The sequence below is a fragment of the Polyodon spathula genome, chromosome 11, assembly GCF_017654505.1.
Source record: "Polyodon spathula isolate WHYD16114869_AA chromosome 11, ASM1765450v1, whole genome shotgun sequence".
NCBI classification, from domain to species: domain Eukaryota; kingdom Metazoa; phylum Chordata; class Actinopteri; order Acipenseriformes; family Polyodontidae; genus Polyodon; species Polyodon spathula.
Genome location: NC_054544.1, coordinates 26523295 through 26541990, shown reverse-complemented (window position 1 = coordinate 26541990; position 18696 = coordinate 26523295). Strand labels below are relative to the sequence as shown.

General features: G+C 37.2%; 1 protein-coding gene across 4 annotated transcripts in view; it reads right to left on the bottom strand.

Annotated features, from left to right (window-relative positions):
• Positions 1–18368, bottom strand: part of usp37 (ubiquitin specific peptidase 37) — a 33925-nt gene extending 15557 nt beyond the window's left edge. Inside the window, exons 1-16 of one of the 4 annotated variants that reach the window (XM_041264316.1) lie at positions 18263–18368; positions 16643–16894; positions 16370–16535; positions 15566–15666; positions 15132–15247; positions 11993–12082; positions 7214–7314; positions 6886–6970; positions 6518–6673; positions 5968–6099; positions 5029–5152; positions 4482–4687; positions 3243–3360; positions 2897–2976; positions 2473–2637; positions 158–223 (exon numbers count right to left, since the gene is read on the bottom strand). In XM_041264316.1, coding sequence (XP_041120250.1) covers positions 158–223; positions 2473–2637; positions 2897–2976; positions 3243–3360; positions 4482–4687; positions 5029–5152; positions 5968–6099; positions 6518–6673; positions 6886–6970; positions 7214–7314; positions 11993–12082; positions 15132–15247; positions 15566–15666; positions 16370–16535; positions 16643–16804 — 1868 coding nt within the window. In that variant the 5' untranslated portion in view covers positions 16805–16894; positions 18263–18368. Of the gene's footprint in view, positions 1–157; positions 224–2472; positions 2638–2896; positions 2977–3242; positions 3361–4481; positions 4688–5028; positions 5153–5967; positions 6100–6517; positions 6674–6885; positions 6971–7213; positions 7315–11992; positions 12083–15131; positions 15248–15565; positions 15667–16369; positions 16536–16642; positions 16895–18112; positions 18146–18262 lie in introns of those variants that run through there. The other 3 variants (XM_041264318.1, XM_041264317.1, XM_041264319.1) reach the window with 3 other exon arrangements.
• Positions 18369–18696: the final 328 nt, after the last annotated feature.

Sequence of the window (18696 nt, the reverse complement as noted above, 5' to 3'; positions counted from 1 at the left end):
AATACTTTTGAGAGCCACTGTACTCCTTACAAATTAAAAGTGAAATGGTGCTTTTGGCCGATTTACTTTTGCTGTGCCAATACCCTGAAAACACATAAACTACCTTTGCTGTATTAGCGTCTGGCAGTTCTCACGCTTCACCGTTAAGGTTACATACCTTACTGGAGTGGAAGAGCTGATCGTGCAGGAGTTCAGTGACTGGGAAGTCTTCAGTGTCCGAGACCTGGGAAAGCATGACACACATTCAAAACATGGATACCAAAAATTCAAACACCCTAATCTATTTTCCCAACTGTGGAAATACAAGACACTTGCTTCTTAAATGTATCCATACATTTCTCTCTATGATTTTAGTTTTATGATTTCAGATTTACTAATTGTGGTCAAACATTTTTGTCTGAAATCTGTTTACGTTATTTATTCATTACCTTAAGAAGCAAGTGTGTCTGGTCCAGTTTAACAAGTCTAATTACGCATTCACACTGGGCTGATATTCCGTTTTCTGGTACAGTTCGTTTGAGTTCAGAACATTTGCCCTTCAGTGTGAACGCTCCAAAAGTTCCCTGGAACGATTAAAACGAACCCGAGACCACATGAAAGAGCTGGTCTCAGTACGATTGCATCCAATCTGGGGACTGCTCGCTTATTTTTATTTCAGTGTGAAAGAAAAACGTTCTCAGTTCAGTTGTGAACGTCAAGTGTACCAAAGTGTCAATCAAACGCCTGGAAATGGGAACGGTTGTTTGGCAGTAAATGACAGCATAACAAAAATGGCAAACATGGTTGAACAGGGGGATAGAGTCCTGCATCGGGTCAGGTTTGTGTTGGAATGTGGATTTTTTCGCGGTTCGGGTTAAAAAAAAATTTCAGGTCTGAATCTGAATTGCCAAAAATATTTTCTGTCCTTTAAGCGTACTCGTCTGCAACCTTTCCCAAGTAACATATTAGAAGGTAAATGTGCCGGTGTCACGGAAAATAAGTTAGCATTTTCCTTTTTGAGTCTAAAATTTGCAAATGGCATCTGTAAAATCTTGGATATCTCCACAGAACCTTGCCTTTAAATTCTAAAATTCGTGCGTGGGCACAGAAAGGTTCAAAAAGGCAAAACGCTAACTTATTTCACGGCTAACTTATTTTCTGTGACACCGTTATTTCCTGCACGGTCTAAAGCAGGAGGCGATTAGGGAGGAGTCAGCTGACTAGAGGTTCTCGCTTATTTGATATGTGGCAAGATCATTTTATCACGCCTGCTTGGTGATATTAAAAATGTTTGTGAAAAATATGAAACAAAAGATAGCATAGGGTTTATCTTGTAGTGGATAATAATTCAAGAGGTAAATAAGTGTGGAATTCTTTTGGAAACACAGCGAATGAAAATAATGAACATGACTGGATTTGTTGCTTGTAAAACGTGTCATGTTTTTGTTAACGACAGCCACAAAACTGGTATACCTCTGCGAAAACACAGGTGTAGCTCCATTTCGACTGTTGGCACGAAAAGAATAGACAGGTATTTTATAGTAAAATAAAAGTAGAGTAAAATATATGCAGACCACTAGAGAAAGCTACCACGCTGTACAGCTTATTGTATAAACTCAACCTGTGGAGAATGGTAGAGACATGTATGTGAATCAGTTGATGCAAGCAGTTGGTAAAGGACAAAAACTAGTGGGTTCGGGTCAGGTTGGAGATCTTATTAAAAAGCAGGTCGGATCGGGTCGCAGGTAAGAAGATGGTACTGCTGCGGGTTGCTGGTTCGGGTTGGGTTGTGTAGTTGCGGGTCTGGGTCTGAAGCAGGTCGTAAAAAATCAGACCCGCGCAGGACTCTACAAGGGGATGTTGTGAAGTTCCGAAGAGTTCGAAGCTCTTCTTGACATTTGGGCAGATAACCATATACAAATGCTGCTTGACAAGACCCATAAGAACACCAAAGTATTCAAAGAGTTTTCCAGTCGACAAAGAACAGGGCTTTAACCACCCTGTTTCTACATTAAAACCAGGGACATATTGCAAAGGAGTGGGGAGTCACCCAAAATTAAATCAAAATGTCCTTATGACCAACTTGATATTACAAAACACCACAGAAGTGCAGCACATAAAAATCAGGACTTGCCATAATTTTCTCCATGGCTCCAAGGAGATCATGTGATTTTCTTGTGTTCTCAGTACTACTGCAGATGTGTAATGTGAAAGGGAAGTATTCACAGTACACTTGAAAAGATGAAAGTATACTCAGCATACACAGTGTGAAAAAGAAACTATTTTAGAATGTTTCCCCTGAAAAGCGCCAACAAGTGTACCCAGTATGAATAGCGGGTAATACAATTAGCAAGTAAATGACTTGGTCATTTTCACTGTCTGCAACCAATATGCTGATCAGGTGAACAAACTAAAGTTATGATGTGAACAGATCCTGTAAAAGCAGCAAATGAATAAATTAATGGATTTATTAATTTAATTTGGAGAACTTACATTGCTGTTTGAGCATTCCAGCCAAGACTAAGAGGGGGCCGCGTTGATTCTGTGCAGTGTGAGAACAGAGAAATGTACTTGGGGATCAATACTTGCTGGCCCAACTTGTTGTTGAGTGACAGTTGGGCATTGAAACTGTACCGCTTTAGGTGAAGGATCAGTACCCTGAGAAGAAGGGAGGGAACGGAAGGTTAAAACATCTGCTTTGTAAACAGCTTCAAAATCACCAACTATAGATTAACTACAAGGGAAGATGATACTATGCCACGTCACATTACATGCTTGAAAGACAAACACACTGCAGCAGCCTAAATCTTCACTGAAGTGTACAACAAATATAATGGTTTCTGTGATAAAGCTTGAGTGAACTCCACAAGCAAGCAACCATCTTCAATCTACAACATGTGCAGCACATAAAACCTACCTGGGAAGTTTACTGAATTTATGGTTGACAGTTGCAGATTTTCCATTGCATTTTTCACAGGAATATTCTATCTCCTCCAACTAGACAAAAGAAAATGTAAAGAATAAAAGATCTTATTTTTGGACACATTTCAAATACAAGTGGTGCAAATAAACTTAAGGAGAGCATCTATTGTGCAGGAAGTCATCTTGAGAAGAACCTGTGCCCTGTAAGGGGTTCTGCGAAACACTTCACAACTACAACTATGTCTGTGTCCCAAGTAAAACAAAATTTAGTTTGCACACCTGTAAGAGGTAAACAAGTTCACATTACCAACCAATCCCAATGCCAATGCGTGGATACAGACCCTGAAGAAGAGATCCAGGGAGTCTTGTATGGACCGCACAGGAAGATTTTGTTTTCTTCGTGGTAGATCAATAGACAGATCATTAAACTGCTCTCGCTTTGTAACAGTTTCTCCGCACCTACAAAATTAAATAAAAACATTAACAAAAGCATTCAAGGTCCCCTCAGGAGGAATGACTGATAATATAACTGGATCACCAAACTCCTTCATAAATGTTATCCACGTAATTATTTTATTACTATAACATATCAAAAGGCCTGGCAAATGCCCTTGATTCTCTTTGAGTGCTGGATGCAGAAGCAGCTATCTTGTTTGTTTATGTCCGTGGTATGTCTCTGGTGAAGGAACTATGTGTATTGCTCAGATTCGCCTCCTTTTTTTTGGGGGGGGGGGGGGGGGGGGGGGGGGGGGCCATTGAAATCTTTTCTCAGCTTTTTCCGGAAAAAAAAACCTAGAGACCTGTGCTTGACATCTTTGTGACGATGCCAGACAGGGAGAGATATCGAACCGGAAAATTGTAACTTCAGACCTGGTAAAACATAGGAATGCAAAAAGTTTAAAAGTAAATAAATTAAATAAATAAATTTAAAAAATCGGGGGGCGAGACCCTGTGGTCAAGGTCTGGGCTGGGACCTGAACGTAGACTGGGAGACCACTAATGTGAGCATGTATCATTACAGGTAGTTTGTGTTGTAAATTACATCGTGGGTTCAGCTTAACTGTCAGATTAATAGAGAAGACTAAATCCAAATTTCAGTTCGTGCTCCTAAGAGGAGTTAGGTTTTGTTTGTGTTTCTGTAAAGGAATAAAAAGATACAGGCACCGCCCTGTTTTAATAATAATAATCTTTATTTTTTATATCGCGCCTTATATATAGTGGACCACCATCACAAAGTGCTTACAAGATAGGAGACTAGGGTGTGTGAACTATGCATCAGCTGCAGGGTCACTTACAACAATGTCTCACTCAAAAGACAGAGCACAAGGAGATTAACACACAACGAGTCAGTGGCTGAGCTGGGATTTGAACCGGAGACCAACTGGTACAAGCCCGTTTCTTTAACCACTAGACCACACAGCCTCCTATAAGACTCTCAAACAGTAATACAATATACATAAAGCTACTTTATGTGACAAAACTATGTATTTTGTGCATTATATCTTGCTTCAATGCCTAACACACACTCTTTGAAGACTAAAAGACTGAAGAGAAGAGGCCCAGGTGAGGGCAGCACTTACGCTTTGCATGCTATGTTGTGCTGCACTTCAAACTCCATATTAGCCACTACAGGACAGGTGTATATTCGGGAAGTCGCAACATCTTCACTTGGCCGTCCCACCTGGATTTCTTCCCTGGGCTGCATTTCGTTTTTCCAAGATTTATTAATCTTTTCAACATCCTCCTTCAGCTGGTCCAGGCACTGGCTCAAGAATTCATGGGCATCCTGCATGTGAAGGCTATTCTCTCAGTGTGGGTTCATTGGTTCATGACAAAAAGGTTAGACCAATATGACAGCTTCCATATCGGCGATATATATTGCAACCACATTTTAGTTTCTACTATAAGCCTAACCAGACATGTTTTATATTGAATGTAAAAATGCAGGATGAAAAAAAGTGTCACTCACACCAACTCTCCAGGTGTGCCTAGATAACCAGACATCTCAGGATAACACTTATACAAATCACAAAGCTGATGTCCCATTTACTTACTGAATTACCTATATTAGGCTAAATACAAAAAGGCTTAATTTGGACAAACATGAATACATATGAAACATCTCACATTCTGCATGTATCCAGAGAACCTCTCTGCAGTAGTGGAGATGGCACTTTTCACTTTCTTTAGCAGATCTTTTTTATCCTCAGGGCTATGCAAATCCTTTTTGGCCAAGAGGTGGGCAAAGCGCCTGTCAGGAACAAAATAATAATAGCTATAGTTACGTAGATCGTTTTACAAATTTTGTCTGATGAGGAATCTCTAACTGCACGGCCTAACATAGCATATCTATGCATAAACTTGTGCACTTTTGTTACCAAAAGATATTTTATGTATTAATAAAGCTTCATATTAAATGGACTCAGATTCATTGGATATAACTGATTAGTTATATTTTTGACTTTCATATTAAGATCTCTCTCTCTTTCTGTGTTGGAACACTTTTAGATATAAATTAATTTTTGGTCTTAGAACTCACAGAATGGGTTAAAGATTAAGTCAGATTCTGGTTAAATTCCTACTTAAATAGAAACTAGAAATAAAACAGGTTTTCCTAGGAAATTACACTTGATTTTATGAGGGTTATAAAAACTGGCTACATCAAAGAGAAACTGGATTGAACCAGACGCTTTGAAGCTTGGGTTAGGACAAATGGACAAATAACCAAGTAAAAAGAGATTTGTCTTTCTCCAATTGGTTTAAGGAAAAATCATGTCACAGAGACTGCATTTAAACTGAGAATACTGAAATGTTTTTCATATTGCTCTGATCCGTGCTTGGAAAGAGGACATCTGTAAACTTTTATCACCATGTAACCTTTAAGATGTCTGATTGTAACTTTGCAACTCAGAACTTTTATCAATAAACTATACTTATCTGGACTCTAAGACCGCGACTTCTCTTTCCTTCCTTTTTTTTTCTTATATTTCGTATTTCAACATTCTGGTACTGGCTCATGCTGATCTGAGCGTCGTTTCTAAAGATTAATTTATTCAGCATTCGTACCTGAGCAATGCATTCTGGGGAACCCTCTTCCAGGGGATCCCTTGCTTCAGCAGGTCATTAGAGAAGGACTGCAGACAGAAGAGGGACTGCAGAATTGCATTCATGTAACAGGTGTTTCCTAAGTTGGAGAAGCTGCAACGAAAAAGTCACCCAAAATGGAGATCGGTGCTACTTACAGCATGGTAACTGCATCTCCACTCCTAAATATTTATTTAACAAAGGGAGACCCAAAGCCTCATTTCAAATAGTCATTTTGGAGACTGGAATACAACACTGATTTAACTGTTTATTAATTGACCTGGATCAAAGTGTATTGTTTTTTATTCAAATACAATTAATTGAAACTTGTAGTGTTTGGTTGAAGTCCACAGGGCCAGGGATTAAAGTACAAAGTCTAATTTTGTAGTGTAAGATTCTAATTACTCATTGATAAGGCCTGTCAAACTTCTGATTACAAGGAGTAACTGTGAACACTTTTGAAGGGCATGTTAACTAGGGGGTAATGCCTGCAATAAGAAGCAGTTCATTTGCAAAGAAAGTTGTTTCCTACCCTTGGAGCAGCGGTTGGGGCTGGGTGAGGGAGGGCAGCCTAGGTTTGTTCCAGCCTGTATAGTCGTGACTGGGTCTGACCTTTTTAAAAGGAGTGGACTGACTCGGACTCATCAGACTCCTCTTAGAGGTGGGAGGCTGGTTAATACCAGAGAGCCTACATAAACAGATAACATATTGAAATTGATTTTCTTTGAATAATAAAAACATCAATAATTAAGAATTTCATTTTATGACCTTAAATTAATTAACCATATTGTCAAATTCATTGTTACAACTAAAATAGTGTAGACATGTGTCAGATGAATCAACTCTGGCAAAGACAGGAATTAGTTAGTTTCTTGCATTAATATTTCATGTTGCAATTACCTGTCAGAAACTAAATTCCCCTGCAAGTAGTCCTTAGAAGCAGATCTGCTACTGTAGAATGTTGAAGGCTGCAGCGGCATAGTCCCTTCAAAGTATAAAACAAACAAGCAAACTCCACATAAACAACCAGGTATAAGGCAACATGCTCTCTGCTAGAGGGCTTGTGTTACCATTCAAGTGGATGTTATAAGTCTTACACACATTCAGATAACGGGAATAAATAAATTCTCATGCTCATTTAATTAATCGAATGATTTGATTTTGTTTGTGTGATGCATTATATTTTCATCCTTTCAGTGCCAGACTGAAAATAAGAATGAATGCAAACCTGGGCTCCTGTTCTCCTCTCCCTGTTTTAGGCTGAGCTGTTTGTCTTTGAAGCTCGTCAGAAACCTGCTGCGAGCCAGGTCTGTGCTGGCTTTGTTATTACTACAAAAAAAAGAAAAAAAAATACAAAATGATACCAATGTTCTTGAATGAACAGATATACTGTAGTATACTAGTGTAGTTTAATTGTCGTTAATAAGGGGATTATTTACACTTGGGAAACATTTTTGATGCCACACCCAAAACGTGAAAATTCTACCCTTTTCAGGTCTGCCTGACATGACTTGTATCAGTGCAAATACTCATCTAAAAGTATACAACAGGGGTGTGCAATTCATATTGCCAGGCGACCAGGACAACAAAATTTGTGTGAGGGTGTGACGGAAATATAACAAGTTCTGGTTGGAAATCTCCCTCCTGACCTGTGAGGGTACTAAGCCTGACCGTTCTTTTCCAGGGTCGGGAAGTCGGCCAGCTTAGAAGGCGGCGAGACTCCATTGCATGAATTTATTGACCTAGAAGGTAAAAAAGGTAGCAGCTGCAAGCAATAAAGGCAGCTGCAATCGTTTACCATGGGGGGGGGGTCATGCGGGATAGCATATAGGGGCCGGAGAATCTTTTCCTTCGTTTTGGTTACGAGATATAACCCGGAAAAACCTGTGCAGTAACCCGTAAAAATATTGCGAGTGTTTGTTTTGTTAGTCTTGTCTATAACTGTTACTTGTGTTTTATAGAAGGCTTACACATTACGGAGCTGTCACTAATGGCCAGCATTAAGTCCAGGACAGCACTACACCAATGTCACTCTATAAACTGTATCACCAACCACGAGCACTACAGTGTGCACCCAGGACTAGCGACCGTGCTTGTATATTGTAGGCGATACCGGTTTTATGGCTGCAAACCCGTTACTGTCCTCAGTGTTTTACCCATCACTGTGTATAACTGGAGTGTATTAGTAGGTCACCAGACCTGGATTACAAAAATAAAATACCCTTTGCCATATCGGATTACAAATCTCTGTCTTTCATTTCTGCACTGCATTACCTCTGTACCTGTTAATAATCAGCAGCCATTTTGCCACGGAGGGACAAGAAGTTTTACTGTGACACTTTGCCCGTCGGACAAGTACTTCTTTTTCATCTGTTGTCACAACATTCTGTTTCTAGAAAAACTCCCGTAGATTTCTAGGGAGTCACGCAAGGTCCTGAAAATACTACACTGCAGATGTCTCGCCCATACAAACAAAACTAAAAAATGCATAACTCAAACTTAAAAGCAAAAATATATCAAGAATATACAAATATAGTCACACAACACAGCAAACGTATTTAAATTAATGTACTATTACACTGCCTTTTGTCTAAAGTAGGAGCTCAGTAAAGTTTGACTGCCAGCTCTAATATTTAACACAATACACCCTTGCTATAATGCCCTTCATTATAATGAGCCTGGCCCCTGAACCCCCAAATAATTAAAAAAAAAAAAAAAAAAAAAAAAAAAAAAAAAATGATAACAAACACACACTGTCAACATCCCAGTCTGTACGCATGGGACACCACCTCTGCAGTGAAGTCAACTCTCTTCTCTTAATAAAAAGCATGTGCTGTGTAACTGCCTCCAAAACAATCATTTTATGTTGCAAGAAAGCTGGAAACTATATTGATCGTTTGAAAAAAGTAGTAACAAGAGTATATCTGTTGTGAATACAGGTTGTCAAAAACAAAACGTAGATCTGATGAACTTTTCAGATTTGGAACAAAAGCTCAGTTTCGGATTTTTGCATGTTGGATTAAGATTTGGTGCACTTTGAAACAATTCATGTCAGATTGATTTTAAATAAAAGTTCAGCTTCAATTCAGGATTTTTGCTTGTACTGCTTTTTAATTCTTTAACGAAGCAAAGGCAGAATACTGCATACATGAGACGAAAAGGTACAGTGCTTATAGAAAGTCTACACCCCCCCTTTCAAAAAGTTAATCTTTTGTTGCCTTATAGCCTGGATTTAAAATATTTCTCATTTATATACACATCCTACCCCACAACTTCCAAGTGAAAAAAATATTCTAGAAATTTGTAGAAAATTACTTAAATAAAAACTGAAATAGCTTGGTTGGATAAGTGTCCACCCCCTAGTAATAGCAATCCTAAATTAGCTCAGGTGTAACCAATCACCTTCAAAATCACACACCAAGTTAAGTGGCCTCCACATGTGTTAAACTGTAGTGATTCACACGATTTCAGGATAAATTCAGCAGTTCCTGCAGGTTCCCAGTGCATTTCAAAAAAGAATCAACTATGAGCACCAAGGTGCTTTCAAAAGAACTCCAGGACAAAGTTGTTGAAAGCCACAGATCAGGGGATGGGTATAAAAAATGGGTATTTCTCAATGAAAACTGTTTGTTTTAGTTCTGTTATTATGAATAAATGAAGAGTGCTTGTATTATTACTGTATTATTATTGCATGCATTATTATTAATTTAATGCACTTACCTGATGACATGTCCTAGGAATCATAATTACATTTTCTATAGGCACTGTACATGTAATGCTATTTGTATTCACAATCTCATCTCATTTAACTTACTCCAACAGTATCCTTCATTTTTGTTGTCCTTTCGCTATAACAAACCCCTTGATATAACAAAAAGGCTTGAACTCCAACAGGTTTGTTATAGCGAAGGTGTACAAATTACAAAAACAGTCAAACTATTTTATATGTAATGGTTTAGCAATTTCTTTTAAACAGCTACTTAATTATGTGGTTGGCAGTAGGTTTATAAAGCTAGATTTACTTTTTTAAATTAATTTATTTATTTTTAATACAACCTTGCACTGCGAGACAGAGCACAACACCCACTGAAATGCTCACAAAACAAAAGGATTTCTCTATATCCAATGGCCATATAGGAAACCAAAACGTATGAAACAAGCGTCATTGCTGTTCTTCTGGGTAATGTAGTTTAGAATCCAATCCTTTAACCCTTCAGCTCATGCAAACATTCTACCTGTTTGAGGCCTGTCTCACTGACATAACATGAATTCGGCTTGTAAATTGGGACAATTATCCACCGGAAAGTATACCATATTATACCTTTCTAAACAGCTGAGAATCTGAAGATTAACAGAATAATATTTTCAATAACATTGATGAAATATACACTAAAACGTAAAACATAAGTTTTAAAATGTATCTCCAGAAAGTGTAATTTAGTGCGCTCATACCTACAAACTGTGACAGCATCAGTGGTAGCCACAACTCTCAGGAAGTATGATCAGAAAGAACTTGATAAGTACTGTGTCTGGTTTTTATTTTACACCAAATTGTTCGACGGTGTGTAATGTGAAGAAGTTCGCAATCAGATAGATCTGTAAACTAATCAACATCTTCTGTAAAAAAATATTTTCTCTTTCAGACCAGTAAGCATTCTTGGCTATGTAAAGTAATTTATTATGCTCTCTAGTAATGCTGAGTTTTAAAATCAATAGTTTATTATTTTTGTTTGTTTAATAGAAAAGCTAAATCTAAAATGTATATTCTATTTGTGTGTGTGTGTGTGTGTGTGTGTTTTGCGAGACAGTGAGGGGGCAAGGACAAGTAGATTTTTCTAGAATTTTGTTCCTTGGACAAAAATTGCATACCCCTGGTACAGAATGATACCTTACAAAAACCCTAAAGGTCTGAAGATTAAGAAAACAATGTTTTCACTGTTTATTTCCTAATAAAGTGCAATTTTGTGAGACCTCCTTAAAACAACCCTCAGGAACGAGGATCCGAACAATTTTACAAATACCATTAATGGTTTTGATTTTACACAAAATTGTTTGATGGGTGCGCAGGCTTGTATACTTCAGATTCTTTACTAGAAGTCTGTCAACTGAGAGATGATCTTCTCCTTCTGTCACCCCAATAACATCTTCTGCACAAATAGTTTTTCTTTCGGGTAGGTAGAATTCTTGGTCATGTAGAGTGATTTAGCATGCTCTCCAGTAATTTGTGTGCTTTGAAGCCATGGTTTACAGTAATCCAAACCATATCTTTATAAAATGCTACACTGCAGAAGAAAAAAAAAATGCTATTGGCTTGGGGCTTTAGTGAACATGAAACATTGTCCTTTTGATATTTCAATACAGTACATATGTTGTTCGTTTCTTTTGAGGTTTATGAACATTTTGGGCGATTTAGTACGATTTCAGAAAAGTGGACTTTTGATCACCGAATCGCCTGACAGAAAACAAAACTAAAAAAAACAATAAAAAAAAACTAAAAAACGCCAAAACTATCTATTAAAACTACCAAATCAAAAAAAATATTGCTTCCGGTTTATCGACCCGACTAACTATGTTTTGTCTGAATTCTGACAAAGACTTATGGTAATTTGAAAAAAAAAAAAAAACATTGTGTTGCATGCAATTAAGTCATTTCTCTAATTCAACCAGAATTATAATAAGGCGTCCACAAAAGGGTTAAAGTATGACGTAACCAAAGGCCAATTTTCTGCCAAACTACAACTACAAAAATAAGAAAAGAATGCAAACAAGCACAATCAAATGTACTGTTATCCTCTGTGTAGATCAGCTGAATAGAATCCAATACAGTTTACAGTAAGTGTGCTGTTAAATAATTTATATAACAATGGAGATATGAAGTTTTTTCTCAAATGGAGATATTTGTACAAAATTACTATAACAACCTATGATCTGACTTCCCAAACAACTGCTACAGGTAGATGCACAGGGCAGTAAAGGCTACAAAAGCAAGAGGCAAAGCCAGCCAGACCTGGAAGAGTCGTTCTCTTTAGGGTAGTCCTCATTCACTTCATTGCCAGGGGTCAGCAACCGCTTCCTCTTCTCATTCCTGCGGGATAAACTGATCGACCATCAGCATGAAGACTGGCACAATCTGCCATCAGTTAACATGAGCAGTGCTCCTGATTTTCCCATTCTGGGAATGGCACCAATTCTGTTTTTTGCCGTTGTTCAAAATGAACAATTCAGTTTTTACCAATGTATTACAGCGTAATTTGAACAAACATTTTTTACAGTAAAAATCTATATTTATTTTTTAAGTCCCTGAGATACAGTAGTTTTCAGGAAAACAGTTCTTTAAGCAGTCCATTAGTAACAAGGTATTGTAGGTTTGTTTATTTGTTGACTGCTTATTGCTGGCATTACAATATACAGAATAGTCAAAAACGATGGGCATTACTACAAAAATCTATAATATTCATAAAATTACAAATTAAATACAATGTTTAGGACAATTCTCTCTCCCATCTGTAGTTTCATCTGCAACAACGCAGACTGGTTTATTCTGTACTTGCTTTAAAACTGCTTGCATGTGTTTCTCGTATACCCTGGACAGAGAAGAGTTGCCTTAGTTAGAGCAGGGCTCTTCAACAAGTTTTTCAAATTTAAGGGGGCCAGATTGGAAAAAACGTTAGGAGTATGCAGGCCAGAGTATTTTACTCTGCACATTTTTAAGCAATATAATCAATATTATATAAGAATGTTCATATATTGACTTACACATTTTACCATATGAATAGTATTTTAATAGAACAGTGTGAACATTTAACGGAGTATCATTAAAAACATTTTAAAATGTATGTGACATTAATAGTATAACTTACGAAGTTATATGCCTTAAAATGCCTTTTCATATTGTATTCCTTAACTACTGACACACATTCATTGCACAATAAACACATTGGCTTTGCATTTGGTACAGTAGCAGTGTTCTCCCCAGGCCATTTCAGCTGGACGAGTTGCCCGGCTGTTGCCGCCTGCCTGTCTTGCAGATGCTACTGTGGAATTAACAATAAGGACTGATTTTGCTTCTAGTAGACCTTTGCTGCATAGCTGTGCTATGTCTTGATACAGCATTTAACCAATCAGAGAGTTGAAGGGGTGGGTTTTCTGTGTTAAGCACTTTCAGAGACAAACGTTAAATGCCTGCTAAAAAAATGACCAATTATTTTTAAAGCAAAAAGTGACAATGAATGCAGGGGGTCAAAATAAGTTGGGGAGTTGCTCAATCCACCGAGTAATACTATATTTGCGCCAGCTACTTTATATAAAAATATTGAGATTATTTTGGGGTATTTCATTTTCTTCGTATTATTGTACTGTAAGGTGATATATAGTACATAATAGCTTACATATGGACCCCCCCCCCCCCCCCCCAAAAAAAAAAAAAAAAAGCACATTCCTTTTGTTGTGATGTCGTAACAATACGTACCCAGGTGCTTGTCAGAAATATTGGGGGTTCATATATAGAGGCTGTACGCCTTTAAGAATAAAGTTGTGATGGGATATTAGCTGAACAGTCAGCTGACACACAAATGCTTAAGTGCAGCGCGTGCTGGATTATTACATTCCGGTTTCATGCAACAGTTATGATGGTGACCAAACGTGCGAGTACTGTTTTGTAAAAAAAAAAAAAATTAAAATGAACAGTTGAATTAAAAAAATGTAGAACAGAGAAAAACTAAAATAGACATGCATTAACAAAATGCCCTGAAAACAATTAAAATGAAGCAATAAGATCAATAATTGAGCTAAAAGGAAGTGCAAAAGTTACCATCTCCAATAAACCTACGTTATCTTTCCCCAGTCAAATCGTAGAGTGACTAAATAAGCACTGTCATTTACAATAATAAAAAACAGAAATGAAAAATAATGTAGAACATAAAAAAAGCGCAATCAGATACAGTCAACAAAAGACAACACATTATTCAAATTCTTTGTCGTACTATACATTTAAGGTAAGACAAGTTTATTTTTCCATTACAAGTGCTACCGGCTATAAAAGTTCTGCCGCTCGGCTGTACAGAATTCCTGGGAAGAACCCTGAGTTGTTAAAATAAATAAGTATTTATTGGTCCACTAATTGTTGAATCTTCAATTTTGAGAGCGCCATGTTACAGAAACACTAATAAAAAAAAAAACTAAAAACTCTGAGTACTTTGTATTAAGGAGTGAATGATAAATTTGAAATCAGTTATAAAAATAAAGTAAGGTTTCACCTCAATCACCGTTCCTTGTGTTAAGCGGGTGAAGAGGTAACGGATTTGTGATAACAAAATAAATAAATACATAAAATGGTTTTTTTTGTTTTTTGTTTTTTTTTTTTTTTTTTTTTTTTTTAAATCAGGGGGGTTGACTCGTTTTTTCAGGTACTTTTGACTTTTCTGTAAATACAAACTTCAATATTATTCCACAGAACTCAAAAAACAGCTAGTTATATTTTTAAGCAACTCAACTCACACAGCACACAGGCAGCACCACTGCAGAGAGGGACAGTCCATCAGCGTAACGCCCACAAAACAACCTGTTTTCTCATTATCCAATGAGCCAAATAACATACAAAAAAATGTTATACAAGCGTCATCACTGGGCTTCTGGGTAGTGTAATTTTTAAAGCAATCCTTTTTTTTTTATAGGAGATTAACAGTGGTAAGATGGTTTGCGCAAGGTTTATTTATTTACTTATTTATTTTTAAAAAGGTGCAGTTCCAAAGCAGAATTCTATTCCCAAAATGCCAATTCCACGATTCCATCCGTGATTCCGCAATCGCGGAAAATCAGTACCTCTCTTATACTTCTTTGTTCCACTCTACATTGATTAATTTGCATCCACCTATCTTCATAACGCCTAGCTTTCAGACCGGAGATTAGTCTGGTTGTGGTTTGCTAGACTCACTCCAGGCCTGCGAAGTTCTTTTTAGTGTGAGGGCCACAACTAAACACAGTATTCCATGTGCAGTCTCACCATCAAAACCATCATAACTTCCCTTGATGTGCACTCAACACTTGTAACCATATAACCAAGCTTTCAACTGCACTGCAAAGCAAATAATTGAATTATTATTGTTTAAACTTTGTCAATTATATTTTTTACAAAAAGTTTGAAATACCTATTCTCTGAGATCCCAGTGCGGGCAGGCGTAGAGAACCTTTGACTTGGGCTGCCCAGAAGCTTCCTTGCTGGAGCCTCTTCCCTGCTGTCCAAACTAACTTTTCTTGGGGGAGTCTAAGGAACAGAATAACTCATTACACAGAGTTCCATATCGTGAAAAGTGGCCAACAGACTTGAACCATATTATGGTGGATGCTGGTTTTATAAAACAAACAACAACCAAAAAATCCACATTTCACTTTTTTAATTATTTGTTCCATGTTTACAACCCGCCTGCCAGCTGTGACATTGCCTGCCTTTATGGATTTGTATCCAACAGAGGACTTCTTTAACTGTTCTTTTACAGTAATGGATGAAGACAATTGTATGATAATAACCACCACTCCTCACCCACCCACTCCCACATCCCTCTAAAAAGCATTCAGTCCATACCAGTCTCTCTATAGGAGGCAACTGCTGGCTAGACTCCTTGTGTATGGATCTGTTCCCAAGCACACCTCCAAAGCTGACAGATCCCTGGGATGACTTCAAAGCTAGAGACAATCAAACATAAAAGTTCAGGGTCTATTATTTAAGAATTTAGTCCTTAGTTCTGTACTGAAATAGGCATCAGCTAGTATGGAACAAAATACATATTTAAATGAATGCCAAACTTTATATAACTGATCATAATTTAATACTTCACTTAGGGTGACAAAGAGTTAAGTCACTGTATGAATACTGTATGTATTTCATGTGAATAAGCATACGCACATACATAATGTACAGTGTCTTACTATACATAATATAATAATACAAATGAGTGGTTACTGTTCAAACTGCTGGCATAAAATGTGTCAGGGAGTTATTTGGTTTGATGGCATACAGAATCATTTAAATCCCATTTTGTCCTGGATTCTACACCTTTAGATTAGCCTTTTTAGGCTTTGCCTTCATAGCACATAACCCTGAACATTTGATCCCTTCCACCCTGGTAAAATAAATACATGTTATTCAGTGCTGGGCACTATTGTAGTCTGGAGTTAGAAAAAAACACAGCATGGGGTAAGCAGCAGGTAAAAAACATTATGAATACTTACAAGGGACAAAATATCTTTGTGAATATTGCAATTTCAAATGCATCAGTCACACATTATTATTGACATTATATGGAGCTGAAATTGCATAGCCACTCAGCAAAATTATTCCTAGACCTCTTTAGTTTTTAATTAAACTAGCATTGGAAGCCAAACCTACCTGTATGTTTCCCCTGCTTCAATTTATCCAGGCACTCCTTAAATTTCTGGGCCATGACAAGAGGTACCTTATCAATGACAAGAATGCTTGATTCCTTCAAGATCACCTGAAGCCGGCACAGATGCTGGTTAGGCACCAAAATCACATTTTTTACGTTCTGGTTCAGCTGGCATGGAAAAGCAGAAACACTTTGATTAACTTACACAACTTTGACAAAAACATTAACAAAATGTTTGAAACCCTCCTCCCTCCGAGGTGTTACCCGAGCTTTACCCGATATGTCTTTGGTATCCCAGCACTGCTGAACTGTACTAACATATTCACTTTGGTGTCCTTCTCAATAATCTCAAAGCTTCCCTGTTTCCACTTCGTAGTGCCCAGCTGCAGGCTCGTGACCCTCACACTGCCCGATAGTTTCAGCGCTGCTGCTGCCATGGCTGCCACAAGCAACTCGATTTTCAGCTACAGACTCCGGTCTCAGAAAGACAAGGAGGTTTTAGATCATTAATAACTTCACCATCAAACCTGGAAGTCACAAAGAAAGGACAGATTACATTTAGGCAACTGCAATTCAAGCAAAACTCCCATTCACCCATTTTATCATCTGTACAGCTTGTTAGACACCACAATTCGTCCCAAAAGAGGACCTAATATTAATTTAGAAAATACAGAGAATGGAAGTCAGTGGTGACTGAAATCTCAAATTATCAGGTCTCAGGAAAATGTGTATGTTCCTTGTTCATAATTTCAGAAAACACAGAACTATATCACTATATCCCTGTTCATTACTGTACTTATTACAATTTTTACAATGACACAAAGAATAATAAAACTTCAATTTCACTCAAACTGAAAGAATCCAGGAGGATACAATATCAAAAACAGTGAAGACTAGGTCCCCAAGATTATTTGGGCAGTTGTACAGCTGTAGTTTTATACTAAACAATGTAACATTTTGATTTGGTCAGGATGCAGATTACATTGCATTTCTATATCCAGGGAGAGACTTTTACATAATACACACAATTAAAGTAAACATTATGGGTCAACTGCACAATAATATGGATAATTTGCATAGAAAATAGAGAATAAAATACACAATGAAATCCAAGATACATTGTACTGAAAAATTCACCGTTGTGAAAACTGTAGCTAGAACCTCGGCGTAGTTTTTATAGATTAACATAGGTACACAGCTGAAACATTAATATTCTTCAGAATACACTCCCCTCAGTCTACCAAAATAAACACAAGGATACAAAATAAAAGTTCTAGTTTTAATTCATTAGTAATATATTAGATATATCTATATACATATATAATATATATATATATATATATATATATATATATAATATAATATATATATATATATAGATATCTCATAGCAAAGTGTAATATGTGAAAGCACTGTAAAGTAAAATGTACGAGGAAGTACATATGGTATAAGCGAACTAGAACAACAATAAACACCGTAAATGCACAATATCATTCGAAACTTTGCTGTTATAGTAAAATTACCATTTTTATGGCTGCAAGGTGGGATAATAAGTTTACAACGTTTATGTTTTTTTTAAATAGACATTACTCCTGGATGATGAGTTTTATTGAGATTGTTGTAACAATACATTTAAATATAAACACGAATACAAAACAATCAATCCAGGGCCGGTTTTCTGACAACCTCCCTGTCATCCGCAAAAAAGGTCCACATTAATCCAAAAACCCAGAACTATTCCTTACCTGAATTACCTAAAGTATACTATGGCAACACTTAGGGTTATAATATATATATATTATATAATATATATATATATCTATTATATGATTCTATATAAATATATATTTTTTGTTTTTTTTTTTTTTTTAACAAATTAATTAATATTTCTTCACCTCACGTCGAGACCCAACCCAACAGTAGCTGTATGTTTTTACTGTTGATACTGGTGGAAAAAGCTCCAAGCAGCAAGAGATGATGGCGGGAACGTGAAAACAGCGGAACCCTGACCCGAGACGAAGCGCCAGATATCGCGAGACTACGGTGCGACCCAGTGCGGTGGGAAGGAAGTAAATAGTAAATAGGACAATCTATCCCATGACTCAATGCGTGTAAGCGCTGCAAGGCGTCTGTATTGGAGTCTGCGCAGAGGTGGAGTTGGCAAGGGCAGGACGGTGCGGTACCGCTAGTCTGCATCGGGGCACAGGAATGGGACCTGTTGATACTGGATTATCTTGTGGATCTATTGTAATTCTTTCAAATGCATTTGCTTCCTCCCGAGTAAGGAACATAAGAAAGTTTACAAACGAGAGGAGGCCATTCGGCCCAT